An 11,946-nucleotide genomic window follows, 5' to 3' on the forward strand; every position below is an offset into this window, starting at 1 on the left:
GGATGAAGATGAATCCATCCAATGTACAAATTGCAAGTTATGGTTCCACACAAGTTCTTTTCATGTCAAGCAATCTGTTATTTCTTGGAACTGTGTGATATCTGTAGAAAATAACTATATTACTGTTAGATTATGTACAAGTTTATAATTCTTTTATTTATCAATTAATCAAACATAAAACAAATGAATAATTATTTAACAGCGAATTTGAAAAGTCAAAGTTTTTGTTTTCGAACTGCAATCACAGAGAGGCGGAAGAAGATTGCACAATGCCGAACAATCAATAATGATATCATCCATCAATGGTAATACTTGGTTGAATGGTTGAAGTAAGCATACGATAGTTTTTGATCCTGCCGATACATTTTCCTACGTAGATGTTCGCGATTCGCGATGTAGATGTCACGTCATCTGATGTCAGCTGTGATCCAGACTGGAGACTTGGTGGTATCGATAATGTAGCTCTGGCTAACATGAGTTCTTCTTGAATTTTAAAACCACGATCTGCCATTATCTGGTCGTTTATCTCGAGCATATCTAGGAAGCCACAATCTTTAACCATAGATTTGTGACTCGCGCGACCTCCATAACAAGAAGAAATATAGCTTATCAATCCCGTTGGAGACATAGCTACCAAGAACTTAACCGTACAGTGGTTTTTTTAGTCACTATACAACTACGCCTGTATATTCAATTGATTGGATATCGAAAATTGTCTATATCGTGGGTGGGTTGGACCGCAAAACGTTGGTCTTTTAATAAATTAGACTAGGTATTTATGACTAGACTATGTATTTCGGAATGGCCTTAAGCCATTCTTTTCGCATTGTTTCATTTTAGGTGTACGTATTCCGGGACGGGGCTGAGTGTTCTGCTGCGATGTTTCGGTATCTTCTCGGCTCAATTTCTTTCTGACGGATTTTTGGTAGTTCTGTCAGATTCCAATTTTACGACCTGGCCACGCCACATCGCGGCGATGTTAGCGATTTTTCGGCACCTGTCCAGGCCATTCTTTTATTCTCCACCTGCCTATTAGTGTGTGTTCACCTTTTTATAGTCGGTACCCAACTTCTTTGATTTTGGGCCGTTTTGGTTCCGTCTCGTCGCCGGGGAATTCTCCAACCCTGCTCGTGTTTACGTTTGTTTAACGACGCCGCTCGCTGCCGCCGCCTCACTTCCGTGTGAGCGTTTTCGCGGTGGTGCGGTGTACTCCAGTTTATTTTGTAGTAAATATCTCCGTATCGGTCTTATAGTCGTCATTTTTCGCGTTTATCTTAAAATATTATACAACTTAATTCTATTTCTCGCGTCTGAAGTCTTTATTTAGGGTTTTATCACTCGTCACGGTAGAATTGTAGATTGCTCTACTTCGTCCGCGGAGCGTATCACTGCTCGTCACGCTTGACCAATCGCCGCGAGCGTTGACCGCCTAAAAACTATAAATTTTGCGCAATCGCGCTCCTTGGCAACTTGGCTCTGGCGGAGCTCTTTCTTGCTGCTTCTTCACTGTTTTACGTAGTCGGACGCTGTAAATCGTACAAATCATGTAAGAAGACAATTTTACTTTCTAATTAAGACACGGGTTTCCGGGTCGTCTGACCCCCGGGATCGCTGCGTGGTTTTTGACATCCTTCCCTCAGTGAAACCCGGGTGCCGACGCGCCCGGGGGCCGTGTCGTCAGTTTGCCATAGGCAGCCGATAAACTCGTTACTTAAAATCCTGTAAATATTGTAAATTCTCCATAAATTTGTCGTCAGTCTAAACTCGATCCTTTGACGATGCCATCTTAACGCTCTCGTCACTGTAATAGTAAAAGGATGGTATATCTTCTGTGCCATCTTCGTAATCTTACTCCGAGATGTCATTTCAGCTGACCATGGCAATCGCCTGTAGGCCTATGCAGTGTTACTCCTCTTTCAAATACGCGGTCGTTTCATTTCCTTCGTAACGTCGCCTCTGAATCTCGACTCTACTTTGCGCGACATTTTAAATTTGGCGCGCAATCGTTGATTAACTATTTGACGCTCCGTCGTAAATTTATTAACCGTTGATTAGCTACAACGCTCGTTTACTTAGACCTTGTCGTAGATACACACCGGAGTCCGCCGCGCCCCCGCTTCTATTTGACGTTCGGTCGTCTCTTTAATATGCAACCGAACAAGTGTCTATACCGATGAATATGTCGCGGATTTGCAAGCCAAAAGGGGACATCTTTATATGTCGAAATGTATAGTAACAAGTTATTTTGCGTGCTGACGTGATGTCATCTCGGCATCGAGAACGATAAATTTTATAATGCTAAATAAATATATATTTGATCAATCGTACATACATTCCAATCAAACTTCGAAGCTTGCGTTTATTTGATTTGCTGGCGCATGGAAGGAAGGATGAAGATTTCTGTTGTTTTCGTGCTGCATCTAACCCATTTAGTTTTACATAAGGATCATTCCCCTATTAACCGTCGCTACTGACAACACGTATTCATACGACTAGTTTGACAGATCTGGCATGAGTCGCAATTAGATCCTGAGATGACGGGGGACAGCTATGTGCGAGAGGGCACTTGGAATGGGGGTAGCCATATCCGCCGACTAATCAACACTGCGAGTTTCGTCCGAGGAAAGCCCTAAAGCGGATTACTCCGAGAAGAGCGGGTTGGGGGGTCTGTATTGGCCACACAGATTAAGGCTACGTGGAGTAGGGAGGCGACTGTTTGGAGGAGAGCGTACTGCATAAGCGCCCTTTTTAGCGACATTTTTCTTTAGAGGAACGAATTTTACATATTTTGAACACTTTACTTTCCTGGGGAAGACAAGAGTCTCCTTGCCGTATTCACTATCCGAGTGCGGTCGACCCGTGTAGCAAGCGCCTCGGCACGGCAGAGTGAATACGACTACGCTACCTATGGACAACTTCAGTCACTACCTGAATTATTATTTATACGTTTACACTACAACCGCTACACTTGGCAGATTACCACCTTCTTTCAATATAAGTGTTGGAATATCTGGTTCAGTGTCGTCGAAATAAATTGAGCAAACGTGATCGTTCGATTTCAGAACGAAATCACGATCACCAATACGAATCGCAGTTATCCATTTTTCTCTTGATGCAGCATTACAGGGGAACGAATGGTTTTTCAATTGATTTACATGAGTAGCCTTGTACAAATGATCCGGCTGGTTTCGTTTATTTTGGCAGCTTTTCACAGAACATTTATCGCTCTTCCCCATTATTTTCGAAAACAAGTGCACTTATTTCCATAGTTAGGTTAGATTTTAATAGCTAACAAAGTAGGGACCAGTGAAATTTTGAAATTTCCTTACGCAAAGTTGCGCGTGAGACTTGAGAAATTGTATCGTCCAAGTTTGACTCGCAATTACTTAAAAACTAATAAAGATAAGTGAAAACGGTAAAAATCTCATAAGACCACATATAGATGTCTATTGATCCTGAAAACTTCAAGAACCTTAAGATTTGTAAGAATTACGAACTTTTGAATGAAGTGACCAATAATTCAAGTCGAATTATCGGGAAGACGATATCAATGTTTATAACTTCGCCAGCGCGCATTGTTGCATTAAATTTATGACTGAGTAATATCATAAAAAAAGTTAATTATCAGCTGAGTTCATCGATATTTTAACTAATTAAACGGAGGAAAAAAGGGACAAAAAATTCAACAATGTGGACCCGGCGGGTACCCCAAAAAATGGCGTCTGTAAAAAGGCTGATGTTCTAGCCTCAGTCATGAAACGACTTTTTCCCGTTTGATCACGCTGATTTTCGTTTTATCACGCTTTTTTTTTCGTTTTATTGGACGTATCCTTGACACAAACGTGCAAAATTTTCATAAATCATTATAAAAGTTGCGGTATAATTAGGATTATTTATCCGTATTAATTGATATTTCTGCAGTTGATCTTGTCGGAGTGCGTTCCTGCCATACCTGGCTCTGAGAAAACGCTTGAGTCCACGATTACGACATTTATCGCCTTCGGTTAGAAGTAAGTGGACGTATAGTTAATATCACCAACGACGATTAGAGCAATGGTTATACATGTAAAAAAGTTAAAAAACGAATATTCTTTTCGTAACACATTTTCGGCTACTTCACATACGTGTGACCCTGGTAGTTGCCCGGACGTTTGTAACGGCGCTCGCCCACATGTTAGGTTCGAGTCCTCACTATTTCCGAGAAATAAGTGAACGTATTGCTTTATTTTTTGGCCTAATGATGATTTTTCAATGGACTAAAAGGCTTACCCCATTAGGTTATTTTCATTGATGTAGTCAAAATAATATTTTAATTTTTTCAGTCATATTCACGTCTAGAATAACACAAAATCTAGACGTCACAATCTAGTCAAAATTACACTACGTCATATACATCTACCCGCAACCTCTGAATTTCGATGTCATTTGGACTTTATAAATTGGTCCATGTGTTTACTGAGCGAGCGCTCGAAATGATCTTATAAAGTACGGTGTACTACGCTATCCTTATTGATCGTAGAATAGTGCAAATAAAATCATTGTCGATGTCGCAGTCATCGTTACAAAATTATAAAGAATGCGATAGAGAACACAAAATCCTTAAATCTCACTTCATTATCTATTTGAATGCAAAACGAAGGTCAATAATACAGTGCATCTTGTAGAAAGTATATAGTCAAAATTGCCCTAAACTTAATACGGGTCATTTCTTTTACCTGAAACCTTGCACGTCGATGGGAAAGTGTTTAAGAAATAGTAAACCATGAAAAATAAATTAAACGTGTAGGTTAAAAAAGAAGGATGATGAGTGATTAATATCTTAGATAACGGATAAGTATAGTAGTAATTTTTATTTCCATATTTGTTTTTGAAAAGATCCTCTATAAATTATTGGAAGGAATTTTCACGAAATCACGTAGGGGGAAATCGCAGAATTTCAAGAAAAGTTAATTTGAATAGATGAGACCATAGAAATATATAAGCGCTTATATTTATGTGATGAGTCAGGAGAGATGAAAGATGTCAGGCGATATCCGGGGACGTATAAAATAGGATCTGAGATTGCGATGAGAACGAAAGGGCTACGTTTATCAGTATTTCATTCTAACACCACATCCGATTTTCTAAAAACTTTGAAAAACGAGTTCGGCCTTGTTACAGGTGTTCTGTCGCCGTGAATAGCATATTCAAAAAATGAAAAGTTGCCTACGGTCACACTATCAGTATTTTCTAATAAATAAAAAAATCGAGATTCCACCTTGTTCTGTATCAATTAAATTCAAGGATTTATTCCATCGACAAGTCTCCATTTCAAGTTCCATCGAAAATCTATTCGACTGACACGAAAATGAAAAACCGTAATGACTAACTGAAGGTATAAATGTTATTATAAAGAAACAAATGTACTTACGAACATTAATCAATTTGAAATACAGAAATGAGATAAAAGTGTGGAATCAGGTCCCGAATCGTGAAGTCACCTGTTTTAAACATCCATGACATGGCATATGTGACCTATGAACAAAAAGTCCATGAACGAACATATACTGTACATTATTGATTAACCTACTTGACTAATGTGCAGGAAGTCCTAAATATAATCAATCAATCGAACATATTATAAATCGATCATCGTTAGCAATGAAAAATATCTCTGTCAATCAATATTTCATAACGCCGTGATAAATTTCCCAGCGGTAGATATGTTTTAATATATGTGCATCGAGCAACTCGGAGGAAAATATCGTTATTCATGTGGTTTCACGAGAAAATAAACGTTGATATCGAAAAATCCACAATAAGCCCTTTTAATGTTTGATTTTATAGATTATGAGCGTTGTTTGGTTCACTTGAATATAATATTTAGGTCCTGAATTTTCAGCATTGGATATGGAGTGTCGACATAATTATAATGCGCCACATTTCTGATATATTTCTAGATACCATGGTAACCTTCGTGCGGTGATAGTCAATTTCTCGTATCGCGTATCTACACAATTTAAACACAGTGATCGTGACACGCCCTCGCTGCACGCCCAAGTACGACAATCTCGTTATTAATACATGTATGTCTACACAGGTGACACCAAGCATTATACATTGCGTAAATGAATATACATATACATGCCTTAACCGAACATCAGGCAGGATGATTACTGGATGCAGATGCAACCTCTCATGATTTGCTGGACGAAAATAGCGAGATGTTATCAAGTACACTGGGTGACGAAAGACCTTGGTTGATTTGGCGTAATCGAGTCATACAGTTTAGCCAGTGTTGAAAATGCATCTTTTGGTTTTCAGTAAACCAATTACTGGCGTTCGATGTGGCTATCAGCATATTTACATCATTCTCGTGCTGATCATTGCCACGATTGTAATTCTCATAACAGCGCTTAACTGCGTGAAATATGCGGGTCCGGTCGACGTAAGATGGTCGCCGTTCCAGGAACTTCGCAATGAACACTGAAAGTTTTTTTATGCTGTTCGGCTGGAAACCATACTGATAATCGGGATCAAAATCAGAGAATTGTTGTTCGAACAACTGATTTCGTTTATCCTGAAGCTCGTCCTTTGTGTTCTTTAATTCTCTTTCCAAATGCTGATTCTTAGACTCTGCTAATTCTAGATCTTTCTTCAATCGCTTCATTTGAAGCTCCAAAGAGGCAACGCGGCACGTTAATTCGGCGTGGTCGAACGATGAACAGCATCCGATACCAAATCGGTTTTTTGAATGGTCATCTGTCACAGTATCTTGTAAAGCTGAGCAGCCTATTTGATGACCAGCCAATTCAAACCTTAACACTTTGACTCCACACCCGTTGCATTTGACGGGGGTATAACCACAGGTTTCGAGGTGGGTAGTCAAACGGTCGAGTTTTACAACCAAGGAACAACCATGCTCCTGATTTTCACAGATTATATTCATGCCGTTGATCAAATTCCTGATAGCGATAACCGGTTTTGATTCACTCGACCGAATAAACGCCCGGCACTCCGGGCAAGTACCTCCAGACTCAACGCCGTTATCGGATCTGGTCAGCCAGGTCTCTAAGCAGAGCAAACAGAACGAATGGCCACACGGCGTTAAAACCGCCTCCTCTAAAGCCGCGCTGCAAATAGGGCAAATGAGGTTCTGGTCAACATGCGAAATGAATCGATGCACGCTGTAACCCATCCTGATAGTGATTGAGCTGAAAACGAAATTATTCAAATCGATGAATACTTGAAGTGATATCGAAACATCCACTTGACGTTCAAATTCCGTATATTAAAAAAGTCATTAATTCACTCGTTCAAATGTATGAGTACAAATCGATTTCATCGGCAGTCACGAATGTTCGTCAGTTATTCACAATTTTGGTGTTTATTGGCCGCGTAGCTAAGTAATGATCCACGATAAATATCATCTGCGATCAATGCAAGACTCGATTCCGATCGGATTTTCATTACGCCTAACGGAATGAATACTAAGCCGCAGCCTTTATGTTGTCACCACGCTGGAACATGCGTTCGGCACAGTACACTCCCTCCAAGGTAATTCCCGTGTAACAATGCTTCCACAAGATAATTCCACGTAGGTAATCAACTATGTCTGCGCACGCGCACGCGCGGTCGTCAACGATAGTACTATTTAATCATTAAACTGTAATCCCGGTTCCAGAATATTAGACGGGCAGTTAGTTGTTCATGTTGCGTTGAGAGCGGCACCATTTTTATCGATCTGAGCCAAATACACGTACAATTGAGAAATGTCTACACGTACAGATTTCAATAGTGCAGTGAATTGATCGCAAATTGGAAATTGAATATATTTACGTACATCAAATACGTTCATATCCGCGTCTATCCTCCATGTCATCATTTCAATTAAATATTGAACACAGTCTCAAATGTTTTGTGACATTCTGGTTTATGTATTAAAAATGGAACTAATTTCCAGTCAAATAACCAGTTACTTTGTTGAGATATGTTCACAATATGCCGTAAATCAGTTCATTAATACTGAATTAATACTAAAAGTTATCACACAGAGTAATCATTGATTGAACAGTGTATCATTAAAATTATAATATTTAACATGATATTAACTGTAGACCTTAGATTTAGATCTAAGAACTGTATTGTTTTCGCTTATTATCGTTTTTCCGTGGATCTAAAGATTGACTCCTAGTTCTCTATACTATACGAGACAAACTGCGAATCTTTGTTACCGTTTGGCGCGGTCTGTGCGCTACGCATGAACAAGTTTTTGGTACCAAATAAAAGATACTGGTTGTGTGGATATTTTCATATTTTTGCTGATACGATGAATTTCAGGTAGAGTTTTGGACCAGTTTGGACGCTCTGAATGACGTCACTGCGCGCGCTGATCAAAATAAACAGTTACCCTCTGTGAACATCCACTCCTTTTATGTGCTTGCCAGAAGATGCGGGTGACCTGAATTTGATTCCTCTACCAAGGGTTACAGCATTTATTGGTTAGATTCCATAATTTATTCCATCTTTGAGCAAACATTGATTACTCCAAGATTTTTCTTGGCGATTTTATGCACATAGCTATCTGTTTGAAATATCCAAAGCGGCCTATTTTGTCAGTTGAAACACATACGGGGCGTGTGATAAACCCCAAAAACATATCATCACTGCTTCAATGCAGTAGTTTGAAGGGAATCTTTTCTTCTCACTGGTACTACATATCTTATGCTATAGTTTTGCTACTAGTGTGCCCTCGATCGGGCACGGGACATCTCCAGTTCAAGTGAAGGGCCGGTGCTTGAACACCCGTGAAAGGAGTATCCGCGAGTAAAGAGTATCCAAGCTCCGAAGATATCCAGTGCTGTACTGAAATGTTTTTCCAATAATTTCTTTGATTTAACAGAAAAAAACATAAAATGTGAATTCAACCGACCATCCAAATCAAGTAAAGTTCTTTGCTCTAATTATTTAGGGTTAATAAGGGTTCTTTGCTCTAGTTATTTAGGGTTAATAAGGTACCGTAGCGCAAATTCGAAAATTGTGAACTCCGAGTTGTTCATAATCAATACAAGAATATTGGTTAATTTGTTTGTACAATTTAACTTGGGTGGATTTTTACGAGGGTGAGTTTTATCGAGGGGGGTATTTACCGGGGGATTTTTACCTGAAGGGAATTTTACCTAGTTTAAATTTTGCCTACATTCCAGAAAACAAGAGGACCATAAGGTCCATATGGTCGAAGACAGTGCATGAGGAAATATGAGTTTTATTAGTGAAAACAAATTCACGTTTGCCGGATTTTCATTTAACCGTTATGGACATCCCCCCAGACAAAAGTGGCACACGCACGCACGCACACACACACACATTTGGGGGGGTTGGTTAAATGAAAACCCTGCAAACGTGAATTTGTTTTACGCGTGCGTGCGTGTTTTTAGCGATCATTAGCATCTATAAACTACTTACGAATGTATTAGTACCCAAGCACCTGTGAGGATAGTGATGGGGATAACACTTCATTGCTGAATAAAACCGATAAAGACAATTCACTGATGTGGTGAGCCTTTCCATCACGATTTTGGGCCTTAATAGGTACAACAGGCTATGATATTCATATCTAGGATCATGGATATAGGCAAATGACGTGTTACAGACACATTTTTATCGGATTATCAGTTCTATATCGATATAGTCAGTAACCTGTCTGTGGTTTAGTTTCACGATCGGATATTTTCACAAACCACATATAGTATAAGCCCATCCGATTATAAAAAGCTTACCACCAACGATTAGGTATCTAACTAATATCGATACAGCATTATGGGACCATATCCATGGGAGTAGAGATACTACGGGTGTTGATCGGTGAACGGCTGAATTTTTACTAGGGATCCCTATATAGTCTTCGACCATAATCAGTCTCAAAGTACGAATATATTTGCTGTTCATTTTGCAATCAATATTGATATTTGATACTGTCATAAAGTTAAACCTATCTTGATATAACGAGTTCAGAAAAAGGGCTTTAAGGTCATCCATAACGTTTAGAAATATCATTGGAACAAATCATGTTTTTTGTTTAATTTTATCCAGGTAAATATTTTAGTTAAGATCCTCGATCCTTGTTTTAGGGTGGTATAGCATAACAGAGTTAATATACCTTATCAATCAACTGTTATGTCAAACATCTGCTATAATTGAAAACACAGATTTTTCGATAGTGTATAGCTACCATCCAATTCGTGTCGACTCGACCCTTCGATATTACGCCGCTTTTCTCCGCGTTCCTCATATTAGAGTCCATGGTTACGTTTTGATTCAATTGTCATCTGTTCTTGTTACAATCTATGTCACAAGGTCAAACTGAGTCACAATACGGAAATTTCATCAGGTGTAAGATTGTCCGACGGATACTAGAAATATAGTCAGATACCTTTCGCCTTTTTTATTTGCTATGATATTTATTACATACACCTTTTTTATTTGCTATGATATTTATTACATACAAGAATACTTGAATCCTACAATTTAACGTTAATATCAAAATCTGCTCATTTTCTAATAATTTCGAAATGGTATGCACACTGCACTGATGCATTTTAAATTCTAGTCTCGACATCACGAGTCTCGAAACAGATATCCATGGATGGATCGCGTTACGGAGGTGACAGATGGTCTCGAACCATTTATTATTAATGGGGTTATTCACATAAGGTGTAATTAATACCTTTCACAGATGACATATGCTTGATCAATTATTTCTTTCTCCCTTTATGGTAAATTATTCTTTGGAACCTACGGTCTGTGGTGAAGACGCCAGACTAGATTAATTAATTGTATGTCTACCAATAAAAAGAATTTTCACACGTCAATTCTTTTCTCAAAAGGGTTTTAAAAGAATAGATCTCAACAAGAAAACTGACTATAAATAAACCATGATGCCTTGGTAAATGTAGAATGTTTTAGGCCTAACACTAACAGATGGAGGAGAGACGAAGCACTTCAGAGATACAGTAGACTCCGCTCAACTCGAATTCATTGGGACCAGAAAAAAATCAACGAGTTAAGCGGAATTCGAGTTGGGATTTTTACGAAATTGGCTAAAAATTATTAAGAAATTAAACCTCAATAAACGATTCAGTATCGATCCTACATGGTTTGTTTGTTTGTTTGTAAGATGCTAAATTTAAAAAAAATCCATTAAAATAAAGCATGTTTTGTCTCATTTTTTACCTCCAAAAATTTACTTGGTGTGATGAAAAATGAACGATCATAAACGGCAGCTTGAATAACATGTACCGTGTATTATTTTGGCGCAAAAAAGTAGACATCAATAAACGCGCTGGTGTTTATGTACGTACTGGATGACTGAATGTCTTTGTGAGCGTTGTACATGTATCGTCTCAATTGCAGCGTGGATCGTTCCAGGGTAACCAACTAACTATAGCAGTAAACACATGCATGTTTTTAATTGATAATTGTGTTTGCTGTCGGGAGGTCGTTCAGATATTCGAGTTAAGAGAAGTTTGAACGTAAGGCGGAGGTTTCTTTAATGAAGTGAGTGGTTCGGTTCCAGATTGTCGACCCATTCTATCGTCGACAATGTCTAAAATCTGATTGTCGACCGATTGTACTCGTCGACAATGTCTACAAACCTGATTGTCGACCGATTTTACTCGACGACAATGTCTACAATCCTAATTGTGAAAATCAACTGATGGAGGTACACGGACCCTCGATCCCAGCCACTTTATATGAGTAATCTACGCACACACGCGGCCCCATCGACTTTAAATAGGGGTAATCCACGCTCACACACGGCCCCACGATCCCAGCCACTTTATGTAAGGGTAATCCACGCACACGCCGCTCCTCGATCCCAGCCACTTGATATAAGGGTAATCCACGCACACACAGCCTTACACGCACAAATTGATTTACAGTCAATCAGGATTGTAGTCATTGTCG

The 11,946-nt window shown here is 39.0% G+C and overlaps 1 protein-coding gene across 1 annotated transcript; it reads right to left on the bottom strand.

The window, feature by feature from the left end:
* Positions 1-6,175: 6,175 nt before the first annotated feature.
* On the bottom strand, positions 6,176-7,177 carry LOC141908171 (E3 ubiquitin-protein ligase PDZRN3-like). The gene has a single exon (XM_074798103.1). It carries the CDS (start codon positions 7,175-7,177, stop codon positions 6,176-6,178), a length of 1,002 nt encoding a protein of 333 aa, XP_074654204.1.
* Positions 7,178-11,946: the final 4,769 nt, after the last annotated feature.

This window comes from Tubulanus polymorphus, chromosome 1 (genome assembly GCF_964204645.1).
Source record: "Tubulanus polymorphus chromosome 1, tnTubPoly1.2, whole genome shotgun sequence".
In the NCBI taxonomy this organism is placed as follows: domain Eukaryota; kingdom Metazoa; phylum Nemertea; class Palaeonemertea; order Tubulaniformes; family Tubulanidae; genus Tubulanus; species Tubulanus polymorphus.